The 27,146-nt window shown below is 46.0% G+C and overlaps 1 protein-coding gene across 2 annotated transcripts in view; it reads right to left on the bottom strand.

The window, feature by feature from the left end:
- Positions 1-27,146, bottom strand: part of vta1 (vesicle (multivesicular body) trafficking 1) — a 205,085-nt gene that overhangs the window by 71,303 nt on the left and 106,636 nt on the right. For both annotated transcript variants that reach the window (XM_072513785.1, XM_072513794.1), the window contains exon 4: positions 25,971-26,046. In XM_072513785.1, coding sequence (XP_072369886.1) covers positions 25,971-26,046 — 76 coding nt within the window. The remainder of the gene's footprint in view (positions 1-25,970; positions 26,047-27,146) is intronic.

Below are 27,146 nucleotides of genomic sequence, written 5' to 3'. Positions count from 1 at the left end.
AAAATCCTGTAAGTGCCGGGCATGCCCAGAACATATGGACGTGGTTTGCTGGGCTCCCCGAGCACCTCACACACCTGTCCCCCACCCCAAAGAACTTACTCATTCTCACCACTGTCATATGCGCCCGGTGCACCACCTTAAACTGAATCAGGCTAAGCCTGGCGCAAAATTAGGAGGAATTGACCCTGCCCAGGGCGTCAGCCCATAGGCCCTCATCCAGCTCCTCCTCCCATTTGCCCTTCAGCTCCTCCACCGTGGCCTCCTCTGCCTCCTGCAGCTCCTGATATATTTCCGATATCTTGCCATCCCCTACCCACATGCCCGAGACCACCCTATCCTGTATCCTCCGGGAAGGCAACAGTGGGAATTTCCCCACCTGCTTTTTCACGAACGCCCGAACCTGCATTTACCTAAAGGTATTCCCCGGGGGTAGCCCAAATTTCTCCTCCAGCGCCCTCAGACTAGCAAAAGTCCCATCAATGAACAAGTCCCCCATCCTTTTGATACCCGGCCTGTGCCAACCTAGAAACCCCCCCGTCTATTCTACCCGGAACAAACCTGTGATTGTTCCGTATCGGGGTCCAGATTGAAGCCCTTGCCTCCCCCCTGTGCTGTCTCCACTGCCCCCAGATCCTCAATGTCGCCGGCACCACTGGGCTCATGGTATACCGCATCGGCGGAAGCGGCAACGGTTCCATTATCAGTGCCCCCAAGCTAGTATCTTTACAAGACACTGCCTCCAACCGCCTCCACGCCGTCGCCTCTCGCTCCATTACCCATTCCCGAATCATGGATATATTCGCTGCCCAGTAATAGCTGCAAAAGTTCGGCAGCGCCAACAGCCCCCCCCCCCCCCCCCCCCCCCCCCCCCCCCCGGACTGCGCTCCAAGAACATTCTCTTAACACGCGGTGTCCTGTTTGCCCACACAAATCCCGTAATAATCCTATTTACCTGCTTGAAAAAGGACTTGGGGATGACAATGGGAAGGCACTGGAAGACGAACCTGGGGAGGACCGTCATCTTTACGGACTGCACCCTGCCCGCCAGGGAAAGCTGCAGCATGTCCCACCTCTTAAAGTCGTCCTCCATCTGATCCACCAGCCGCGCTAAATTGAGCTTGTGAGGACCCCCCAAGCTCTTAGACACCTGTATGCCCAAGTAGCGAAAGCTCCCCTCCACCATCTTAAGCGGTAGCTCTCCCGGTCTCTTTTCCTGGCCCTTCGCATGGATCACAAAAAGCTCGCTTTTTCCAACATTCAGCTTATACCCCAAAAAGTCTCTGAAATCCCTAAGAATCTGCATGACCTCCCCATCCCCTCCACCGATCCGCAATACACAGCAGCAGGTCATCTGCAATCAGTGAAACAGTTTCTGGGCTCCCTCAATGCCATGGCCAGCGGCTCGATTGCCAGGGCAAACAGCAGCGGGGGACAGGGGGCACCCCGATTCGTCCCTCGATGTAATCTAAAGTACCCCGACCGCAGCCGGTTCGTCGACACACTCGTTTCCGGGGCCTGATACAACAATTTGATCCACCCTATAAATTCCTCTTCAAACCCAAATCTGACTAACACTTCCCACAGGTACTCCCACTACACCCGATCAAAGGCTTTCACTGCATCCATTGCCGCTACCACTTCTGCATCCCCCTTCAGAGGGCATCATGATCACATTCAGGAGCCTCCGCACATTCGTATTCAACTGCCTGCCCTTCACAAACCGTTTGATCCTCATTGATCACTACCGGGACACAGTCCTCAATCCTAGTGGCCAAAATCTTGGCATCCACATTAAGGAGCAAAATCGGCCTATAGGAGCCACATTGCAACGGGTTCTTAGCTCGCTTGAGGATAAGCGAGATCAGAGCCTGCGACATCGTCGGGGGAAGGGTTCCCTTTTCCTTAGCCTCATTGAAAGTCCTCAACAACAGCGGACCCAGCAGTTCCGAGAATTTCCTATAAAACTCTACGGGATACCCATCCGGTCCCGGGGCTTTGCCCGCCTGCATACCCCCTAACCCCTTAACCAGTTCCTCCATCTCAATCGGGGCCCCCAATCCCTCTACTCGCCCCTTCTCCACCTGTGGAAACCTCAGTTGGTCCAGGAACTGCCTCATTATTCCTCCCCCCCCCCGGGGTTCTGACTCGTACAATTTGCCATAAAAGTCCTTGAAGACCTCGTTAATCCTTGCCGAGTTCAGCACCGTGTTACCCCCCCCATATCTCTAATTCCCCCAATCTCCCTGGCCGCCTCTCTCTTCCGCAGCTGATGCGCCAGCATCCTACTTACCTTCTCCCCATATTCATACACCGCTCCTTGTACCTTCCTCAACTGAGCCTCCACGTTCCCAGTGGTAAGCAAGTCAAACTCCACCTGCAGGCTCCGGCGCTCCTTCAACAACCCCTCCTTGGGGGATTCCGCCTACCTCCTGTCCACCCTAAGTATCTCCCCCACCAATCTCTCCCTCTCCATCCTATCCCTCTTCTCTCTGTGGGCCCTGACTGAAATTAGCTCCCCTCTGACAACTGCCTTCAGCACCTCCCAGACCACACTCACCAAAACCTACCCATTATCATTGGTCTCCACATAGCTTTGGATGCACCTCCGAACCCGCCCACAGACCTCCTCGTCCGCTCGTAGGCCCACGTCCATTCTCTACAGAGGGCGTTGGCCTCTCTCCTCCCCCAGCCACAACTCCACCCAGTGCGGGGCACGGTCCGAGATCGCAAAGGCCGAATACTCCACCCCCTCCACTCTCGGGATTAGCGCCCTACTTACCACGAAAAAATCAATCCGCGACTACGCCTTGTGCACATGGGAGAAGAAGGAAAACTCCTTCGCCCTTGGCCTGGCAAATGTCCACGGATCCACTCCCTCCATCTGGTCCATGAACCCCCTCAGGACCTTGGCCGCTGCCGGCGTCTTACCCGATCTCGACCTAGACCGATCCAGTGCTGGGTCCAGGACCATGTTAAAGTCCCCCCCATTACCAAACTGCATGACTCCAGATCCGTAATCCTACTCAACATCCTAAACCCTGCATCGTCCCAGTTCTGAGCATACACATTCACTAGCACCACCCGGGCCCCCTGCAACCTGCCACTCACCTTAACATATTGACCCCCTCTATTCGCCACAATACCCGCCGCCTCAAATGCCACCCGCTTGCTCACCAAAATTGCAACCCCCCTGTTCTTTGCATCCAGACCAGAGTGGAAAACCTGCCCCACCCATCCTTTCCTCAGCCTGGTTTGATCCGCGATCTTCAGGTGCTTTTCTTGTAGCATGGCTACATCTGCCCTGAGCCCCTTTAAGTGCAAAACCACACGGGCCCTCTTGACCGGCTTCTTCAGGCCTTTCACGTTCCACGTGATCAGCCTGGTCGGGGGGCTACCCCCCCCGCCCCCGGCCGACTAGCCATCTCCTTTTTTAGGCCAGCCACGTGCCCGCGCCTCCCGCACCCTCCAGCCCCCCAGGCGAGGCTCCCGCCCCGACTCTCCCCTTTAACATCGATTCCCCCTCAGTCAGCACAGCAGCATCCCAGCCCCCCCCCCTTAACCCCTTCGGTGGGGTTGAGAGAGTCCCCCCCTACACCTCGTATGAACAGAGAAAGAAAAACAAAACAAGGTACGTACACCCAAACCCCCAGCTTCAGGTGCCCCACCATTTCGCGGGTAAACCGCGCTCCCTGTCTGGGCTGACCCCACCTCCTGTGACGCAGCTCTTCCCAACTGCGACCTCGCCCAAAGCCTCGAGGGCCCAGGGCAAAGGGGCCACAAAAACACAAGAAAACACGGGGAAAACACCAACATAACACCGCCCCTCCCCCCCACCAACAACCCCCACAACATACTGCAGTCCATTAACTCGAGTCCAGCTTCTCATTCTTGATGAAAGTCCACGCCTCATCCGGCGTGTCGAAATAGTGGTGCCGGTCCTGATATGTAACCCACAGCCTCGCCGGTTGTAACAGCCCGAACTTCACCCCCTTTCCGTGGAGTACCGCCTTGGCACGGTTGAATCCCGCATGCTTCTTGGCCAGCTCGGCACTCCAGTCCTGATAAATACGGATCTTGGTGTTCTCCCACCTGCTGCTCCGCTCCTTCTTCGCCCAGCGCAGGGCACACTCCTTGTCGGTGAAGCGGTGGAACCTTACCACCATAGCTCTCGATGGCTCGTTCGCACTCGGCCTCCTTGCCAGGACTCTGTGCGCCCCATCCAGCTCCAGGGGCCGTGGGAAAGCCCCCGCGCCCATCAGTGTACCCAGCATCGTGGTCGCATACGCCCCAGCATTCAACCCCTCACGCCTTCAGGAAGACCCAGAATCCGCAGGTTCTGCCTCCTTCACCTATTCTCCAGGTCCTCCAGCTTCTCCTGCCATTTTTTGTGCAGCGCCTCGTGCGCCTCCACACTAACCGTCAGGCCCAGAATCTCGTCCTCATTATCAGAGGCCTTCTGCCGCACCTCCTTGATCGCCGTCCCCTGCATCTTCTGGGTCTCCACCAACCTTTCAATCAATGCCTTCATAGGGGCCAGCATCTCCGCCTTTAAATCCGCAAAGCAGTTTCTTAAAAACTCCTGCTGCTCCCATGACCACTGGGCCCACGCTGCCTGATCCCCGCCAGCCGCCACCTTGCTTTTTTGCACCCGTTCTCCTCTCTTCTCCGAAGCTGCTTTTTTGACCGCCCCACTCCTGGTCCACTCCATACAGCGCTGGGGGACCCTCACTGTTTCCTTCCCACACCGGGAATCGTCGTCAAAGTGCCGCTGGAGCTCCTTAAAAGGGCCCAAAAGTCCGTTATCGGCGGGAGCTGTCGACCGTGCGACCTACCTAGGCATAGCCGCAACCGGAAGTCATGCAAGTGTGACCTTAAACAGCAGCCTGCATCTCGCTCAATTTCCCGTCGCTCCTTTCAAAATACATAGAATCCCTATAGTGCAAGAGGTCATTCAGCCCGTCGAGTCTGCACCGACCCTATCAAGAACACCATACCCAGGCCCACTCCTCCGCCTTATCCCCGTAACTCCACCTAACCTGCACATCTTTGGACTGTGGGGGCACTTGGAGGACACCTGCGCAGACATATGGGGAACGTGCAAACTCCACATAGACCAGATGGCCAGAATCGAACCCAGATCCCTGACGAGGTGAGGCAGCAGTGCAAACCACTGTGCCCCCCAGAATTGGCCTGAATTCTGGCAAATAGTGTTAGTGAGCCATTCATTACACTTTCACTTGCCAGGGACTTTGTGGTCTTTAATTCTGGAATTTGCAATAATTTGAAATTAATTTGGGCTGATGCCATTCAAGTCCTTCTGCTATTAGAGATGTAGGGCACACTGGAGAGCCACTTCCTAATGTCCATGTTTAACTGTGCGTGTGCTGCTGGTTTGCTCTTTAACAATCAACTGCTAATAGCCTCAGCGTTATTTTTAACCAGAAAATCCAGGCCAGCTGTTTAAAAGAAGATAGCAATTTATTTTCAATGTAAAGTATATCCTCTGGTTCAGTTAGCAATAAAATGCCTTTATTTTAAGTGTAAATATAAAGAACAAAGAAAGTACAAAGAATACAGCACAGGCACAGGCCCTTCGGCCCTCCAAGCCTGTGCCGATCCCGTATCCCATCCAGACCAGCCACCTGTATCCTTCCATACCCCGTCTGTTCATGTGCCTATCCAGATAAGTCTTAAAGGTCACTAATGTATCTGCCTCAACTGCCTCACTTGGCAGTGCATCCAGGCCACCACCACCTTGTGTGTAAAAAAAACTTCCCACGCTCATCCCCGCTGAACCTTCCCCCCTCCCTCCTCTCACCTTGAACTTGTGCCCTATTGTAATTGTCATTTTCACCCTGGGAAAAAGCCTCCAACTGTTCACCCTATATATACCCCCAATAATTTTATAAACTTCTATCAGGTCGCCCCTCAGCCTCCATCTCTCGAGGCAGAACAATCCCAGTTTATTCAATCTCTCCTCATAGCTAATACCCTCCATACCAGGCAACACCCTGGTAAACCTTTTCTGTACTCTCTCCAAAGCCTCCACGTCCTTCTGGTAACGCGGTGAGCAGAATTGGACAGTATTTCAAATGTGGCCGAACCAACGTTCTATATAACTGTGACATAATTTTTGAGCTTTTATACTCGATACCCCGACCTATGAAGGCAAGCATGTCATTGCTTTCTTTAACACCGTTTACATGTTTTAAGATCTTCGACCTTCTAAGAACCATACATTTAACCTCATTCTTGCTCTGCCATGTTTAACTTTGACCACTAATCAACGGAGGTCAACTGTACGAGCATTAGAGGGTACCTTAGACTAAAATTCAGCATTGCTCAGAAATTGTTACTGCTTTGACACAGCTTTCATTCTCCTGTGCCCAACTTAATTGAAGGGACTTTGTATGTTAACAACACTATCTTAATCTGATGTCAACTGTATCTCATCCCGAGGAGCCTCACCAGAAATGTTAAATCAATAAAAACTTTGCTGAGTTGGGCACAGTGCAAGGAAATCAGAATGACAACTGAACAGATATCTGCATACTCTAGTTTCACCCTTGGGAAACAACACAAGCTTCACCTTCCAAACGACAGTTACAGAGATAGCAATAGCCTGCGATTCTTTTCAGAAGAAGAATCAACTGTGTCCTGGTGAAAGTAAGGGATCAGTTGTGCCGCGATGTGGGTATCCATAGTTGATTAACCATGCATTGATGCCGATAAAGGAGGTTTGATGGCAGAATGCCAATTTCTTGCTTTGAACTTTACGTTCCTCCTTCAGGAAATCTCTGGGGTCTTACAGTGATGGCAGTTTTGAACATCTGAGCTGTCACCCAAGGGGACTAAATGAATTCTACTGTGTACAGTTCAAGTGCTTCAAATGTTAGCTTGGAATGTTCCAAAGAAATGAATCGTTTCTTCTGTTCAGCTCCATGCAGAGTGCGGATTTGCACTTCCTGTTCCATTTCATTGCCTACGCCTTTTTTGCAAATCGTTTAAATTAACAAAATTGAGAGAGCAAATTGCTTGAAGAATGCTGCTCTTGCTTATGTGTCTATGCACATTTTCTCAGCTAGGGTACCTAAGTTTATATTGCGTTAGCCACATCGACACACACTGGGGCAATCTAGTTATTGCAATAGTGGAACTGCATCTTCCCAGTCAGCATGTTTCATGCGTGACCTTGCTGGTCAACTATTGCACTCCAGTGGCTGCAGGTCACAACACTCCCGCAAAAAGTGACCACATTTGCAGTTCTCTAAATCCAAAGTGCATGCTGTCTGCAAATGACAGTTTCGGTCTTGGTCATATTCTAAAGTTCTGAGCATCATAAAAAAATTGACAAGGTACTTTCAAGTATTTGTTCTTGGGCAGTCCCTCAGCATCAAGGATAACTCGCTTCCACTCCAGGGAGGTGGGTTCGGCGATGACCAAATAGTCCAATCCTGGATCCGCTGACCCTGCCACAGGTTTGGCTGGTGGTGTTTGATGAGCTGGGTGGGTGGGACTCTCTGTATTCTGCACTCCCCTTCCACTGTTTACACTTGGCCTCCATGTACTCCGCCCTACGACGGACGAGGTGATTGGCGCCTTCGCGGATGCTTTTTCTCTTGTTTGTGTTCGAAAGCAAGAAATTCCCACAAGTCAATGGGAATATTGCATTTATTCAGGGAAGCTTTCAGTGTCCTTGTAGCGTTTCCTCTGCACTCCTAGTGATCGCTTGGAATTGCAGAACTCAGAGTAGAGCATGTGTTTCATAGAATTTACAGTGCAGAAGGAGGCCATTCGGCCCATCGAGTCTGCACCAGCTCTTGAAAAGAGCACCCCACCCAAGCCCACACTCCCACCCCATCCCCTTAATCCAGTAACCCCACCCAACACTAAGGGCAATTTTGGATACTAAGAGCAATTTTTTTTAGCATGGCCAATCCACCTAACGTGCACATCTTTGGACTGTGGGAGGAAACCGGAGCACCCGGAGGAAACCCATGCAGACACGGGGAGAACGTGCAGACTCCACAGACAGTGACCCCAGCCGAGATTTGAACCTGGGACCCTGGAGCTGTGAAGCAATTGTGCTAACCACTATGCTACCGTGCTGCCCACGGTAGTCTTTTGGGGAGTCTTGTGTCGGTCATGCGGGCAATGTAGCCCGCCCATCACAACTGGTCAAGCCTGACCAGTGCCTCAATACTGGAGATATTGGCCTGGGAGAAGATGCTCACGTTGGTATGCCTATCCCGTCAGTGGATTTTCAGGATTTTGAGGAGGCAGCAATGGCGATATCTCTCCTGGGATTTGAGGTGTCTGCTGTACATTGTCCATGGTTCTGATGCAGACAGGAGAGCGGGGCCATGGCTGCTCTGTAGAGCTTGGTACTGGGTTTAAGGTCTCGGTCTTCAAACACTCTGTTCCTCAGGCGTCCGAAGACTGCACTGGTGTCGCTGATGGATTTTGTCGTCACCGCCTGCTCGCACCTAGAGGAGGCTCCCAAGGTACGGGAAATGATCCACATTGTCCAAGGGCTCACTGTGGACCTTGATAGTTGGGAGGGGGGGGGGGGGGTGGGGGTAAAAGATTATCATCATGTATGGCAGGAGTGGTCTGGTAGAGAACCTTTATTTTCTGGATGTTTAGTCTGAGGCCCGTTCTCTCATATGCCTCTATGAATGCATTGTGATTGTTTGTAGCTCGGCCTCTGAATGTGTGCGCACACAGCTGTCTTCTGCATACTGCAGCTTGATGACAGAGGTTGGGATGGTCCTAGATTTAGAGTTATTGGCACGTGGACCGAAGTACAGTGAAATGTATTGTTCTGCGTCTATTCCAGGCAAATCTTTCCATACATGAAAATATAGAACACATGATAAATACACGAGGATAGATAATGAAAATACATAAACATAGACCGCAGGTGAAGCACACGGAATATAGTGCTCCCACTGCAGAGAAGATGCTTAGGAAGATCAGTTCAGTCCATAAGATCAGTCCAGACCCTAAGAGGGTCATTCAGGAGTCTGGTAACAGCAGGGAAGCAGTTTTTGAATCTATTGGTGCATGTTCTCAAACATCAGCATCTTCAGCACAACGGAAGAGGTTGGATGCAGCCTTGCGGGGCCCTGGTATTGAGGACTATTGTGGTGGGGGTGTCGCTGTTTATCCTTACAGATTGTGGGTCTGTAGATCAGGAAGTTGAGGATCCAGTTGCAGAGGGAGGAGCAAAGTCCTAGGTTTTGAAATTTTGATATGAGCTTGGCTGGGATTATGGTGTTGAAGGCGGAGCTGTAGCCAATGAATAGGAGTTTGACGTAGGAGCTCTTGTTGTTGAGATGCTCCAGGGATGCGTGTAGGGCCAGGGAGATGGCGTCTGCTGTGGACCGGCTGTGCCGGTATGCGAATCGCAGTGGATCAAGATATTCTGTGAGTATGGATTTGAAGTGTCTCATAACCAATCTCTTGAAGCTCTTCATAATGATAGATGTCAAGGCCACAGGATGGTAGTCGTTGAGATACGTAGCCTGGTTATTCTTTGGCGCTGGTATGATGATGGTTTTCGTTAAGCAGGTGGGAACCTCAGAACAGAGTAGGGAGAGGTTGAAGATGTCTGCGAACACACCCGCCAGTTGAGACCGCACAACCTGGGGCTCAGTCAGGACCTTTGCTTTCCGAGGGTTCACTTTCAAGAAGGTCGATCTGACTTCGGAAGCTGTGATGGTAGGTGTGGGTGTGTCTGAGGCTGCTGGGGCGGTTGACAACGGTTTGTTGGCTTCCTGCTCGAAACAAGCATAAAATGCATTGAGTTCATCGGGGAGGGTTATGCTGCTGCCGGAGACTACTCGGCTTTACTTTGTAGCCCGTTATGTTGTTTAAACCTGGCCACAACTGACAAAAGTCTGTGTCATTAGTCTGTGACTCTAGTTTAGTCTGGTATTGTCTCTTGGCATCCCTGATGGCTTTGCAGAGGTCATACCTGGATTTCTTGTATAGGTCAGGGTCGCCCGACTTGAATGCCTCAGACCTGGCCTTCAGTAAGGAGTGAATCTCCCGATTAAACCATGGCGTCCGATTGGGGAATGTATTTGCTACCTTCTTTGGCACGCAGTCTTCTACATACTTGCTGATGAAGTCTCTGATGGTGGTGGCATACTCGTTTAGGTTAGCTGCTTAATTCTTGGGAGATGGACCAGTCCATTGACTCTAGGCAATCGCATAGGAGCTCTTCTGTTGTCTCGGACCAGCATTGCATGACCTGCTTAACCAGATTCTCCAGCTTAAGTTTCTACAGGCGCCGGAATGTGGCGACTAGGGGCTTTTCACAGTAACTTCATTGAAGCCTACTCGTGACAATAAGCGATTTTCATTTTCATATTTGTATGCTGGGAGAAGAAGCAGTCTTGTGGTCCGATCTTCCCAAGTGCGGTCGAGGGATGGATCGGTAGGCGTCCTTAATGTTTTGTGTAGCAGCGGTCAAGGATGTTGGCACCCCTGGTGGGACAGGAGAGGTGTTGGTGGAATTTTGGCAGTACACTCTGGAGGTTGGCCTAGTTGAAGTCCCCGGCCATGATGAACAAAGCCTCCGGGTATTCTGTTTCATTGTTATTTATAGTGGCATACAGTTCATCAAGCGTCGTCTTCACATCTGCCTGGGGTGGGATGTAGACCGCTGTGATGATGGCAGAAGTGAACTCCCGTGGAAGGTGGTAAGCGCGGCACTTCACAGTCAGGTATTCCAGATCCGGGAGCAGTAGTTCGCCGGGTCGCCACATCTCAGCACCAGGATGAGTTGATGTGGAGGCAAACCCCTCCACCCTTCGCTTTGCCCAATGACACCTTGCAGCCCATCCCATGTATTGAGAAGCCGTCAGGTTGTATGGTACAGTCCGGTGATGCAGGGGAGAGCCATGTTTACTTGAAACAGAACAGGCAGCAGTCTCTTACTTCCCTCTAAGAGGCAAGTCTAGCGTTAAGCTCGTCCAGCTTGTTTTCAATCACTTGGACAAGAATCAAGGAAAACAAGGGATGGACAATCAAAGGCACCTCGGGAATGAAGAAAAACGCCATTATCAGCACAGTGGGCCAAAAGTATAGAACACAATGTTATAATGAGTGCCAGCACATAGACTGTTCAAAATGTTTTCATGAATTTAGTGCCTGCTAAACTAAACCCAAATACAGAATATGAGGATTACCTTCAGAAATACTAAATTCACTCCATAATGGTAACTTTCCAATGAATCTCTTCAATTGAGGCAGAAAGCATGTTTAGGTATCTACAGAGTTTACGCAGAGACACGAGGGCTCTGAGTCACTGTGTTCTCCTCTGGCTGGGGTCGCGTGGCCAAGTGGTGGGTTTTAATCCTCTCATTGGTTTTCTTTCAATAATGTTGTGGGACCTTTAACATCTATCTTAACAACCGAAGGAGCAACAGTTTAATGTCTTAGCTGAAGCACAACACCTCTGACGAGGCAGAACATCCTCACTGCAGGGCAAACCAAAAACAGTGTGCTCAATGCCTAGAGTGGAGCTTGAACCCACAACTTTCACCCATAGTGGCGAGAATATTCATAAATGAGCCAAGCCAATGCAAAATGAATGAACATAGAATTCAGATTCAGAGTCAATCAAACTAACTTGGATGCATAATCTTTGGATTTGTCACGTGTACCAAGGTACAGTGAAAAGTATTTTTCTGCAAATAATAATCTTAATAGTCTTCCTTTTTTAAAAGCGCCAAAAATCCCTTGCGTTAGGACCACAATGGCATTTATTATACGTGGGTTTTAACAAGTCAAAACAGAAAGGTCTATACAAGTGCCTCTGCCTAAATCCAGCAAACCATATCTACTATTCTCTTGATGTTCCAACCATGTGGTCATAGCAGAAATCAGTCATTCATCTACACCCACCAGTGATTACACTTGCTCCTTCTCACACTGCCCCCAGTAGTGTAGGCCCTAAATGCTGTGGATATTACGAGCTTTGAGCCATGCAACTGGGAAATGTTATAATGAAAGGATTTGATTCTGAGATTAAGTATAACGAATATTAACTAACGAAAGCAGACCTTTCGTTATTTAACACAAAGTGGTTCTTTATTACTCATGCTTTCACCACTTGTGCTGGAGGCTTTAGTGCAAGAGAGAATTTGCTTGGAAATGACCAAGAAACAAGCAGCTGCAAGGGGCTGGTTTAGCACACTGGGCTAAATTGCTGGCTTTTAAAGCAGACCAAGCAGGCCAGCAGCACGGTTCAATTCCCGTACCAGCCTCCCCGAACAGGAGCTGGAATGTGGCGACCAGGGGGTTTTCACAGTAACTTCATTGAAGCCTACTTGTGACAATAAGCAATTTTCATTTCATTTTTTTCATTTTCATTCCAGACTATTTACCAACATAGTCTTTCTAAAAATATCTATTTGAAGTAGGAACACCTAACTCCATTATCCAAATTGCTAATTTACCACATACAAATGCAGCTGGAATAAAAAAAAGTTTGATCTGAAGATCTGATCATGATCTACTGGTTTTCCAAAATTTGCATTGGTTAAATGGGTGTATGTTATACTCAGTAGGTGCAAGCAAAAATATACATCAGCGTGTTCAGCTTGGTAGCCTTACATACTACAATGGTGCTTTTGCACTGTCTATCATGTGTGTGGCCAGGTAGATTCAGGGCTAACTGGATGGAGAGGGTGTTTTCGGAAAGCCTCAGATTTATCCAGTGCAGCACAAAAATGATTTGCATTTACACATCGTCTTTGATGACCTCAGGATGTCTCACAGTGATTACAGCTAATGAAGTGCTTCCTGAAGTGTAGCCACCGTTGTAATATAGGAAACGCGGTAGCCAACTTGTGCGCAGCAAGCTCGGGTTAATCTGATGGCAACCGATGATCTGCTTAACAATCCTGAAAAAACATTGACCAGGGCACGGAGGATAACCTTCCAGCTCTTCATCAAAACAGTGTCATGGGATCTTTTACATGCTACTAAAAAGTGCAGATGGAATCTCAGTTTAATGTTTCCTCCAAAAGTAGGGTCAACTTGGCTGATTTCATGACACTGTCAAGTTTTTTACTGGATGTGGACGTCGCTAGTTAGGCCAGCATTTATTGCCCATCCCTCGTTGCCATGCAAAAGATGATAGTGAGTTGCTTTCTTGAATCCCTGCAGTGCCTGAGATGTAGGTACACCCACAGTACAGTTAGGGAGGGAATTCCAGGATTTTGACCCAGCGACAGTGAAGGAACGGCGATATACTTCTAAGTCAGGGTGGTGAGTGACTTGGAGGGGGGGGTCTCCAGGTGGTGGGGTCCCCAGGTATCTGCTGCTCTTGTCCTTCTAGATGGTAGTAGTCATGGGTTTGGAAGGTGCTGCCTGAGGAATCTTGGCAAGTTCCTGCAGTGCATTCTGTAGATGGTACACACGGCTGCCATTGTTCACTGGTAGTGGAAGGATTGAATGTTGATGGAGAGAGTAGCAATCAAGCAGGCTTTGTCCTGGATGGTGTCGAGCTTCTCGAGTGCTGATGCAGCTGCACTCATCCAGGCAAGTGGAGAATATTCTATTACGCACATAACTTGTGTCTTGCAGATGGTGGGCAGGCTTTTGGGGGCAGGAGTCACGAGTTGAGTTACTCCCCATAGGATTACTAGCCTTCGACCTGCTCTGGAGGCCGCAGTATTAATATGGCTAGTCCAGTTCAGTTTCCCCAAGAAACCCCAGGTTGTTGATGGTAGGGGATTCAGCGATTGTCATGCCTCTCATGTCGGCACTTGTGTGGCGCGAATGTAACTTGCCACTGGTCAGCCCAAGCCTGGATATTGTGTAGTTCTTGCTGCATTTGGACATGGACTGCTTCATTATCTGAGAAGTCACAGATATGGCGACTCTCTGCGAGCGCTCTCATTCAGATCTTTTCTTTTACGTACTGTGTACGATCCCTTGGCGGCAGAAAAATACTTTTCACAGTACTTCAGTACATGTGACAATCAATCAATCAAATAGTGCTGAACACTGCGCAGTCATTTGTGAACATCCCCCTTATGATGGATGAGAGTTCATTGATGAAGCAGCTGAAGATGGTTGGGCCTCGGACACTACCCTGAAGAACTCCCGCAGTGATGTCCTGGAGCTGATGATTGACCTCCAACCACCACAACCATCTTCCTTTGCGCCAGCTATGACTCCAACCAGCGGAGAGTTTCCCCCGATTCCCATTGACTCCAGTTCAGCTAAGGCTCCTTGACACCATACCTGGTCAAATGCTGCCTTGATGTCAAGGGCAGTCACTCTCACCTCACCTCTGGCATTCAGCTCTTTTGTCCATGTTTGAATCTCGGCTGCCAAATGAACCAAGTAAGAAGATGGTGATTTGAAACCGCACTCGAGAGCATATAATTTGAGTTAACATTTCAATGTTTTACAGAGTGAGTTATGCACAGTTGGAAGTACTACCTTTCAGATGAAATGGCAATTCACCTGGAAAAAGATGCCATGGTACTAGCGAATAGAGAGGGGAAATCCCTCAACGTCTTGATCACCATTTATCCTTCAACTAACATCATAAACAAAACTAGTGTTTGTGAAAACATGCTCCCTGATTTCATTCGGAATGAGTACTAATTTTATTATCCTCTTATTCCAGACTCCCACACCAGACAAAATAGCTTCTTTGTATCTACCTACCTACCTATCGAATCCTTAATTATTTTAAATGTCTTGAGTCAATCAGCCTCATCCTTCTAAACTCAGGGAATAGACAGGTTCATGCAACTTGTTCTTACTTCAATTCTCTGAAACTCTGGTATAATCTTAATGAACCTGTACTGTTCCCTTCCAAGGCCAATATAGATTTGCTGACATTAGACACCAAAACTGAATACAGTACCACGGAGAGGATGTGATCAAAGGCTGTACAACTGAAACATCACTTCCTCATTTTTGAACTTTAATCCCCTTGCGATATTCATTAGCTTTTCTGTTACTTTTTCTGCTAGCTTTGTGACGTGTGCAAATGAACACCCAAGTCCCTTTGTTCCTCAACAGCCGAGATTTTATTATTCAGAAAATATTTAAATTTGACTTTTTCAGATTCAAAGTGGATGATATCACACTTTCCTAACTTGAAATTTCATTTGCGGGCAGCACGGTGGCACAGTGGTTAGCATTGCTGCCTACGGCGCTGAAGACCCAGGTTCGAATCCCGGCCCTGGGTTACTGTCCCTGTGGAGTCTGCATATTCTCCCCGTGTCTGCGTGGGTTTCACCCCCACAACCCAAAGATGTGCTGGTTAGTGGATTGGCAATGTTAAATTGCCCCTTAATTGGAAAAAATAATTGGGTACTCTAAATTTATATTCAAAAAAAGAAATTCCATTTGCTATAGTTTTACCCATTTACCTAATCAGTCTACATCCCTTTGTGATTCTCTCTACCCACTCACACAACTTACGGTGCCTTAGTGGCATCTGCAGACTTGGACACACAGCTCACGATCTTTCATCCAAATCATCAATACGTATGGTGAAGAGCTGATGCCACAGTACAGTTCGCCAAGGAACTTCAACTTATCACATCCCATTCGTCAGAGTATGAATGTTTCATCCCTACAGGTCACACAGTGGTTAGCACTGCTGCCTCACAGCGCCATGGATAGGGTTCGATTCCGACATTTGGTGACTTTGTGGAGTTTGCAAGTTCTCCCAATGTCTGCGTGGGTTTCCTCTAGGTATTCCGGTTTCCTCCCACAGTCCAAAGATGTGCAGGCGGATTGGCCATGTTAAATTGGCCCTTCAATGTCCAAATGTTAGTTGGCGTTATGGGGATAGCCCGAGTGTGCCGAGGTAGGGTGTTCTTTCAGAGGGTTGGTGCAGACTTGATGGGCCGAATGGCCTGGCTCTAAACTGCAGGGACTCCCTGATACTCTGTATCTTCTATTTTCCGACAGGGTTAACTTCAATTTAATGTGTTTTCATTTTTTGAAAATAATCTCTTACCCGGAAGTTCTGAGAGAACAATATCTGCAGAAACTACCATATTCCCAATGTCAGTGGTCGTCTCAGAGGGTTCAACCAGATTAGTCGGACATGACTTTGCAAATCCACAGACTCTCTTTGATCAATCGAATGCTGAGTCAGTCTGTCTTGGATGATAGCTCCCAGTAAACACCCCACACTAAATTTAAACAGCCAGAACAGCTTTGTGTAGTAGGCATGTGGCTACTCGAAACTAACAGACTGTCCAGTTCATTTCTCATTGGCACTTTCCAGCCTGCTGATAGAGAAGGGCTTCATACTGTTCAGCCTGGCTGCTTTCGAATCAAGGGATTAGGGTTAGGGTTATGGCAATGGGATGGGGTGGAGGTGTGGGCTTGGGTAGGGTGCACTTTCAAAGAGCCAGTGCAGACTCGATGGGCCGAATGGCCTCCTTCTGCACTGTAAATTCTATGAGTAATTCTAAGGGATAAAAACAGAATGACATTTTTTGCAGTCACAGCACTGAGAATTAACAGCAAGTTTGGAAATGAATCAATGAAATAATATTTACAGGTTAAAATGACTATATGGCAAATCTTGGACTGCAAGTATTTGCAAAGTACTTGGTAGTGTAACAGCTTTCCTAGACCTATAAAGGTTAATAATTAGCTAAATGAGGTAGTGATTCAGTTGAGTTAAATTACCCACATTTATTTTTCAGGACATGTGGTTTAAATATCTGAGATCCACACTGTAGCTCAACAAGTGCTCTTTCACTCCAGGTGGCCAGTCTCAGCAAAAAGAATTGGTTTGTTCTAAAATTGTAACACAATGCATCAGTGGTAAACGACACAATCAAAACAAAATCCTCTGTAGGATTACAAATGCAGAACAGATTACTCACTAAAAAACTCCAAGTCATGAATCAGGGAGCCTGGGTTGCCTCAAGCCTGGTACGTTTTCAGTACAAACACAATACAAAGTTCCCCTAACAGCCTCATAGCTCCACTAAATTTATACAAAGGCTCATGAATCTCAATTCAATTTGGTAAAGATTATATACTGCTCAATACTTGCAAGTGATTGAAAAAGAATGAATGAATATACAGGACACCAAAGTGCATTTGCTACATTTTGGCCCAGTTTCCAAGACATCACCATTCTTCTAATCTGCACTATTCCTCATTAATTCTTCTGTCTCCAATATCACCACTCGCGAGGCTCAGGGATCTTGTTCCCAATACCGTTGTTAATTTTTAAGAATGGGCTTTCAAACATTTTTTTTAAAAGTTGCTATTACCAAAAACTGAAATTAAAGTTTAGAGAAAGAATATTTTGAACATTGAGCTTCAATTCAGCAGGGAGCACAGAATCCCAGTGGAGGCTGTCAAGTATGGCGCTGTCAAAATGCTGTCATTTGAATGAGACATGAAATTGAAACTCTCTGTGCTTGCTTCAATAACCTTCAAATGACCGTTAAAGATCCCAACATCAGGTAAACTGATGTGACTTCTCATAGCTGTCTGTGTGCAAAATATTGACTGTGTTGTCAAAGCAGCAAAAGCCCCCAATCTTGGTTCAGTGGTAGCACTATTGTCATTCGAGTCGGGAGGTTGGCACTCTCTGCAGCGAACGTAATTGATTCTATGTGAAGAACTTTTGAGATATTTGTGGTAGATGGTAAGGCAGTGCTGTCTCTCCAGATTCCTTTTTAAAACTGCAAAGAAACCTGGGTAGAATTAGCACTAATTGAATGTAATAAAAATCTCTCTTTCAGCAGGAACTATCCATCAACATCCTTAATAAACTCACAATTATACAAGGCTGGAGATGCTGATGGCATCTTGTAGGCAGCAATTATTTCAGTCCCGATATTCCTCTTGACAAGCGCTTGCTGTGAGGATCAGAAGCTTTACAGAAACATACCGATACAAGAGCTTGGGTTCCTTTATCACAGCGCTCGTCTATTTATTAAATAGTAACCGACACCTGGCTCAGTTTTTCCCTTGCGAAAATGAAGCATCAAATAACAATAATTTTTTCCTCAAAAAGCAATTATATTATAACAAGAAAGAAACCTGGTCAAATGTAGTGAAATGTGTTGAAAGACACCTAACTGGGTTTTCAATAAACCAATTACACTGACAGAGTGTGGTTGTACAATGTTAAAAAAAGTGTTCAAGTTAAAATAAATAAATCACAAATGTTCACAGTGCAATATAAATCTTACCCTGTGAGTAATGTTACACTTTTCATTTTCCTCCAGGGAGCTTTTTGATAGACTATACCTATTTGAAACATCCCAACGTCGGAGTAATGACTCTTTTGAAGTGCCTCAGCACGACATCTGAACTAAATGTGTGTCCATGGGTGACTGGTGGGGCATTTCAGAACCTATGAAATGCTTCATCTTTCACTCCAAGAAGATGGATTAACACACGAACAACTCAGACCATTGAGCTGGTCAATTTCACCGCATCATTTACTTTAACGTAACTCCTTATAACATTAAACACTCAAATGTTCCTATTTGGTCATTTCACTTTTTCCAAGCCCCATACCCTTGTGTTAGGAGGACACAATGTCACAGCTGCTCATAGACAGCAGACAGTACGAGTTTAGACTGGGCACAGCAGGAGCCCCAGCGCTACGCAACGTTCAACAAGTTCGTGGATACAGCTGCAAAGAACCTTCTCTGTCCAAATACTTGCGCAATGCAATGGAAAAACATCTCTTTTCATTTCTACCTTTAAACAGAAAAAGGTTTTGGCATTTGGTTTTATGTTATAATATTTGGCATGCATAATCTGTGACAATTCGAAATGGCACTTTATTTTAGTTGCATCTTTATTTTTCGTCCTCTTCTGGCATTGCCTCAAATCGTTGGCTCAATCTAAAATTGGAAAAGGGGAAGATTTTTCACTTTGTTTGGGGAATCAGTGGCAAGGGGTTACCTATTAAAAACGGAAGATTTGGATCAGATGACTGAGGCTCCTGTTTGGGGACTCATTCCGCGCCCTCCAGCAATGTTGCTATGACCCATTGCCATTACAAGTTGAGAAATTTCCCCAGGGCAACTCATCCCAATGTGACTAATGGGATGCCATTTACCACTTTGAGCTTGCTTGGCCATTCAATGATATCATGGCAGATCTGCGACCTAACTTTTGAACTATAAAAACACCATCTGGGGAATTGTAGGCACAAGCTCATCTTCTGGCACTCTATGGGGAAATAAATGTTAGCTGTGACACAGTTGTTAGCATGTTTCAATTCTGAGTCAGAAAGCTGTGGGTTTGTGTCCCACTCCAAGGAATTGAGTATGAAACCTAGGCTGACATCCAGCACAGGGCTGAGTGCGCACTGCATCAATCTTTCGGAGGAGATGTTAAACTGTGATCCTGCCCTTCCTCTCAGGTGGATATAAAAGATCCCATTACACTATTTTCAAAACAAAAGAGCAGGGGTGCTTCCGGGCCAATATTTATCTTTTATTATATTTGAAAGAATCAAGCGGAATATCATATCGCAGCTGCCCATTTCACATTGCAGCAGTGAATACGCTTCAAAAGGTACATTGGTTGCAAAATGCTTTGCGATGTCCTGTGGTCATGAAAGGTGAAAGGTGCTTCACAAATGGAAGTCTTAAAAGATGTAGAAACGCCAATACGCCAATACTCCAAGCCTCCACCCCTACACTGCATCACATCAAGTGCAAAGAAACTAAAAACCAGTTTCTAACAATTAACTACTAAAAAAAACAAGTTTGTAATATTAAACAAGATATTAGGATTCAATTTACGACATGTTGAATGCTTCTGTCAGCTACAACGGATTTATAGATGCGTATCGGCGAATATGCTCAATGCCAACTGACTGATCAGGCTGAACAACATTGTGTTGAAAGTTCTACTTACATGGTTAACCTTATTCCCAAATGTCAATCACAACGGTATTTTGTAAAGGGCAGAGTAGTCACTTAATAATCTGAAGGCCCATTGTCACAGACTAATGTAGTACAGTGAGCCTGGTTAATAGACCTTGCCTCAGATATTTTTTTAACAGAACCAAAAGATCACTGCTACAGAAAGCAGAAAAGACTTCGCCACCAGCCCAAAACAGGCTCTCCGCTGCACTGCGTTCAGATGTAGACATGTTCAGACACATAAACATGCACTCATTTAGTGCTTTTACTGTAAGGGGCTGGTTTAGCACAGTGGGCTAAATAGCTGGCTTGTAATGCAGAACGCCAGCAGGCTGTTCCGGCCTCCCCGAACAGGTGCCGGAATGTGGCGACTAGAGGCTTTTCACAGTAACTTCATTAATGCCTACTTGTGACAATAAGCTATTATTATCATTATTATTAAATGAAGCATCCCAACACACTTTAAATATCCCAAGTCTGTGCTCCCTTTCGATTAAAGAACAAATTGGCTTTAATATAGAGCCTTTTATGACATCAGATCCCCAGGAAAGTGGCGACCTTTTCAAAATTCAGTTCCGGGATGCAGGCTAGGCCTGCATTTATTGCCAATCCCTAGTCGCCCTTGAGAAGCTGGTGAGCTGTCTCCTTGAACCGCTGCAGTCCGTGGTATAGGCATACACACAGTGCAGTTAACTGCCCTGAGCTTGAGGGCAGTTAGGGATGGGCAACCAGTAATGCCCACATCCCATGAAAGAAGAAAAAAGTACTTTAAGTGCGGTCTGTGCTGTCATATGGGAAACACAGCAGCCAATGTGCACAGTGACATTCCACAAATGACCAAATGAACAACATCATTAAAAACGGATTAAGGGATACGTAATGGCCAGAAGCTGGGGAGAATTACCCTGCTCTTCAATGGATCATGCTATGGGATCGCACACATCCATTTAAGAGGGTCAATGGGGGATTGCTTTAATGGGGGATTTTGTCTGTGAGATGGTATCTCAGAAAATACACTGTATCATTGTTGCTGCACAGAAGTGTCAGGTCATGATAGGGAAGTGAGAGCGGGTGGGGGGGGGGTGGGTGGGTGGGGTGGGGGGAAAGAGAAGCCAGCTCTTTGTTGGAGCAATCTAAAACAAACATGCTCGAGTTTTTCCTTTCTACCATTCTCTGCTTCAAATTTCCACCTTTTTTCTCAAAGAAAACGACAGTCTTTCCCTCAACTATTCCCGATGATAAAGCATTGCCTATTCCAATAGCCCAGCTTCAGACATGCCTACAACTCATTCTTCATTCCCATTTTAAGTTGATCCCTTATTACTGACTGCTCAGCCAGAGGAATTGGTCTTTGCCTTCTCATCTTATTACAAGTCAGAATTTTTAAAACTTGCATTATGTCTTCTCGGCCTTTCCCCGTGGAAACAAGCATAATACAGAAACAAGGAGAGAGAAGCAGGCCATTCAGTCCCAAAAACCTCCTCTGGAATTCTTGTTAGGTGAATTGGACATTCTGAATTCTCCCTCTGTATACCCGAACAGGCACTGGAATGTAGCGACTAGGGATTTTCACAGTAACTTCACTGCAGTGTTAATGTAAGCCTACTTGTGACTATAATAAAGATTATTATTAATTAGATCACAGCTGATCTGCCTTTTAACTCTGTCTACCTGCCTTGGTTCTTGAAACACTTAATCCCTTTGCCTGACAAGTATCTTAAGTTTCTAACTCCTAGTATCACTGGGTATCGATTCTATACACTACACGTTGTGAATGACTGAGTGGAAGATGGCAGGTGTTAGGGGAAACAGCCAAAGGCAGGGTTGAAGAGAGAGGCGCTTGTGGAGTCTGACGAAGGTTGCAGGGTACAGTAGTTAGCACTGCTGCCTCACAACTCCAGGGACCCAGGTTCAATTCTGGCCTTGGGTGACTGTGTGGTGTTTGCACGTCCTCCCTGTGTCTGTGTGGGATTCCACCGGGTGCTCTGATTTCCACCCACAGTCCAAAGATGTGCAGGTTTGGTGGATTGGCCATGCTAACTTGCCCCTTAGTGTCCAGGTTAGGTGGATTGCCCATACGGAGAGAAAGGAATTGCCCCCGAGTGTGTATGTTAGGTGGGGTTACAGGGATGGGGGGGGTGTGGGCCTGGGTAGGTGATCTTTCAGAGGGTCGGTGTAGACTCGATGAGCTGAATGGCGTCCTTCACTGTAGGGGTTCGATGATATGTAACATCAAAGGGGTTGAAACTATAATACAGAAACACATCATTTGGGCACAAATCTGTATAGGTGCTTATCTCCCATATTAGCCATTTTTACATCATGTCCTTAAATCCTTGTTCCTCTAACTCCCTATTTAATTATTAATAGATTAAATCTATTCATCTGTTTTTTGTTACTAACTCTGGGGAGTGCAATTCACCCTCACAAGCCTCTAAAAATACATTTTTCCTGCTCTTTGCTAAAGTTTTAAAATGTATTCTTATATCTAAACCCCTTTGCTGTAGATGTCTCAACCATTACAAATGGCCTGTTTCAAACTTTCTTTCATATCTAAACACTTAGATCAAATCACTTATGATGAGGATCAGTGCATAATTGTTTCAGCTTTATCGGGGAAAAAAATGAATCTTTTCCATTAGACTGGCCAAAAGGCATGGTAAACTGCCGACTGATTTCCAAGATCGAGCAGAAGGCAAACAACATCCGCCAGAGTTCCAACCCCAATTCCGAACCAGTGTTGGGTGCACACAGGGCAAGGAGAGAAACAGTCCTACTCTTGAACATTATGCCAACTTTCACTGTTGGGCTTACATATTAAGAATGGCATTCTAGGCATTGAGGTCTTGCAGCATGTAGAGCTGCATTTCGAGTTCCTCCTCGCAAGTGAACACGGGAAGAAAATTAGTGAATGGAAAAAATAAAGTCCAGATTTAAAATAAACATGCCCACACAGTTCAAATTAAGACTGACTCCTCAACCCTTCAAGGCAATTATTTGATCTTAATTTATTTTCTCAGGTGGGCGAAGATCCCATGGCACAATTTCAAGGAACAGCGGGGGCTTTCTCCTCCTGTTCAGGCTGTGTTGATCCCAGAATCAATCACTAAAAAAGATTATCAAGTCATCTGCATTAATCTTTATGGGTTAGAAAGTGTTTTGGGACAGCTCAATGCTGCAAAAGGTCTGTGCAAGACTTTGCATCTTTTTATTTTCGGTTTTGATGCGTAAAAGCAAACAGAACTATTTGTAATAAGACAGTTACCTACTGCCTGATTATATCTGTATGGGAGCTCAGTAGCAGGGACGGAAGTAGTTGTGATAGGGAAAAAGTCACCACAAGCTATTCCTATTACAGTAGCTCAATTTTGATATTTGCATTTTTACCAAGCTCATGTAGAAATGCCACTATTTGATAAAACAAAAATTCCTTTCTTCATGCTCTCTCACATCCACACAGTTCATCTTGTCCAATATGCAAACCTATTTCTTTGCTCAGACAGTAAAGCTATTCCTCAGCTCAGTGCAAACACTGAGATGCAGCCTGGGCTAGCATATGTTTTGCTTTTTAAAAAAACTGCAGCCTCCACTCGGTGACTGAAGTTATGCTCAGAGTCTGTAATTTGGTGTGCCCATGTGTCTTGGGTGAAGAAAAACAGTTCATGATGTAGCAAATTGGCACATCAATGCTCATGTACACCTGGGCACCAATTCCTTCTTTTTTAAGTCCAATTTACTAGGCTAACTTCACTTTGTGTTGGGCCAGATGACATGACGTCCACAAAATACTTACAGTGCAGAAGGAGACCATTCGGCCCATTGAGATGCACCAAACCTCTGAAACAGCACCCTACATGGGCTCACTCCCCTGTCCTATCCCCCATAACCCCACCGAACCTGCACATCTTTGGACTGTGGAAAGAAACCGGAGCACGAGGAGTAAACCGACGCAGATACGGGGAGAATGTGCAGACTCCACACAGACAGTCACCCAAAGTCAGATATGAATCAGAGCCCCTGGCATTGTGAGGCAGCAGTGCTGCGCAATGAAGTTCAGGGCATGAAAACACATGAAGAGCTGACAAGTAGCCAACCTTGAGTGAATTAGATTTCTCTTAAAAAAAATAATTTAAGAGGCAATGTTTTATTCCCTCAATTTACTGTGGCAGTATTTCAACACAAACCCTTTTTTAAAAGATCCATAAAAAGACAGAACATAACTTCCACAATACATTCTGCGTCATCAGCTCTCAAAAGTAATTTTAAATTGATCTTGCTACAACTTCTGCATACATGCTGTGTAAATATCAGTTCTGATTTATTTAATGATGTCCTTTTGACTTCCATGAATTTGCCAGCGATGGGCAGTTAAAGAGAGCTCCCTACGCTTGAATCTATTTAATTTAAGTATTAGCGGATAAGCAATAATGCAATACAATCAGAAAGCATTTAGAATTTTATTGGTTAATCAAAAACAGCTAGTGCAAATTTGTAAAATAAATGTTGCGCTTAATAATACAGAAATGGTTTCAGGAAGTGACCAATTAGACAGATGAGGAGTATGCTGCAAATATAGCATGCACGAGTTTTCGCAATAACTTGTCTCCCAAGATGCTAGTTAGTAATATTAAGGTTCAGGGTGCAACACAAAATACAACACAGATCGAAATTTGGCTGACAAATGGGAGACCAAAGGTCAAGGTTAATGGGTGTAGTTGAAATTGGAGAGTGTTTTGGAAGTGGTGTACATGAGGGGCCGTGCCAGGTCCACTATTGGTCTCACTAAAGTTCTCACTTATAAGGAAATAGTATCCCAAGATCTGATGACACAAAGGTTGGGCAAAATGCAGAGAATGACTGTAAAAGACCACAGGAGGATACAGACAGGTTAGCACAACAGGCAAAAAGGTGGAAGATGAAATGTAACATTGTGAAATGTGGGATTATAGATTTTGGGAGTATAAACAAGACCTGGGCTTAAATGCGTAATGTGGTTGAACTGAAGTGTGAGGGATAAATAGAAACCAGATAGTTCAAATACAATGTCCTGAAAGTTGAATGAAGGTAGATAATATCAGGAGAGAGCGGGAAAAGGACTACAATAAAAACATTAATGCCACAGAGGATGCACAGAATGGATCCAATACTAGCAGAAAAGCCCCAAAGAACAAAACAGCACAGGAACAGGTCCTTCGGCCCTCCAAGGCTGGACCGGTCATGATATCAACCTTTACCAAAACCCTCAGCACTTCCATGTGCTGTATCCCTCTATACCCATCCTATCCATGTGTTTGTCAAGATGTCTTTTGAACGCCGTTAATGTATCGGCTTCCACAACCTCCCCTGGCAACGCATTCCAGGCACTCACCATCCTCTGCGGAAAAAACCTGCCTTGCACAACTCCTCGAAACTTTGCCCCACGGACCTTAAACCTATGCCCCCTGGCGACTGAGCCCTCCACCCTGGCAAAGAGAGCCTGCCCATCCACTCTATCCATGTCCCTCATAATCATCACTTCAAGCCAATCTCCATACAATTAACGGGAACGGCCCCCTATCTAAGGGTCTCTCGAGATCTAAACGCCTCCCCAGCCTGTGGTCACGTGGGCGCCGATTAAAATGTGAAGCTGGCAGAATGGCTGCTGGGGGAACCGAGATGGTGAGTAGCCATCTTATTTTTTTTTTTAAATAATCTTTATTGTCACAAGTAGGCTTTCATTAACACTGCAATGAAGTTACTGTGAAAAGCCCCCAGTCGCCACATTCCGGCACCTGCTCAGGTACACGGAGGGAGAATTCAGAATGTCCAATTCACCTAACAAGCACGTGGTTGAGCAAATAACAGCAGTAATTTCACTTCAAAAGTGGCTCAATGGCCGGGATGTCTTAATCACATGGATGGCACTACATAAACGCAACTCTTTAAATACAAACAACCTTTGGGTTTAAGATTCAAATCCCAGCTTCCTAGGTAGGTGTGTCACTCTACATAGTTACATGATTGCAAGATCGAACGTTAAATCACAGCACGCAATGCATTTTTGGATGGAGTTATACTTGCCTCTTCAGTGAGCTCCCCGAAAACAGTAAGCACATCATATAACAGGCTGGCGGTATAGAATGACTTGATCATGTTTCTGTGGAAAACAAAATATTACTTCAAAGTATCAGGAATAGGCTTTAAATCCATATTAAGACTACCTTATTTCTTCAACACAAATACAGTTGACAGTCTCAAACAAGTTAGTTCCAAAGTCGTTACAGTTGGTAAGATCTTACCTGCAAGTATTTTTGGCAAATAAATGCAAAGCAACACAGGTCTGTTGTTCAGCAAAACACTTGTGCAGTGACTAGAAACCACCTGTGTACAAGGTCTCACTGTTAGATTATTGGTTCTAGAGCCTTGCACCAATTTCAAGTGGATTCCGAAAGACAAAAGTTTATTTCTTCTGTTTTTAGAATGTGAGCGACACTAGTAAGGGAATACCTTACTGGGGAGGGGAGGGGGGCGGGGGGGCACCTAAAGTCAACTTCAGATTGGAGTCACGTAGGCCAAACCAGGTAGGGTTGGTAGGTCGGCAGCTTATTCTCCTTATAGGACACACTAAACCAGTGGATTAATCATAATAGGGATTAATTTGATTTTAAGGCACTAAAAGCAACTAACAAATCTCTTGATTTGCTGTCCCTTCTCGTCATTTATTCCCTATATAAATCTCCTGGGTATGATTCAGCTTAGAAGCGTCAAAGGTTCATGTGACTACAAACACATTAACCAATGAACTCAGGCAGAAAGAAGTTTGAGGAACCACAAACAACAATTTATTTATTTTGGTAGGTTACCACATAACATAATTTATATTTTAAAAAAGGAACTGAGAGGCAGAGTTGGTTCTCCGGAACAGATTTTCCTGACCATCACTGAAAAAACGGGGGCACAGAACAAATGGGTATTCTTTTTGATCTGTTTTCAGACACATTTGAGCCACCTGGTGTAAAATGTGTCCATTGACCCGTTTACACTATATTGATCCCGAGTTGATGTTTGCAGCAAACAATGGAGTCAAATCAGTGCGATGGTCATGTCTTCCCTGCCCAATCAGCGTGTTTTCTGCCAAAAGCCTTTGAAAACTTGGCAAATCAGAACAAACATCAAGTCAACTAGAGCTCCTGCTCTGATGGACAACTCCACAGTGGTTCAAAAGAAAACATCATGTCCCTGCCTAATGTCCTGACA

The sequence above is a fragment of the Scyliorhinus torazame genome, chromosome 1, assembly GCF_047496885.1.
Source record: "Scyliorhinus torazame isolate Kashiwa2021f chromosome 1, sScyTor2.1, whole genome shotgun sequence".
Classification (NCBI taxonomy): Eukaryota; Metazoa; Chordata; class Chondrichthyes; order Carcharhiniformes; family Scyliorhinidae; genus Scyliorhinus; species Scyliorhinus torazame.
Note: the sequence above shows the minus strand (reverse complement) of the source record. Positions and strands in the feature narration are given on the sequence as shown.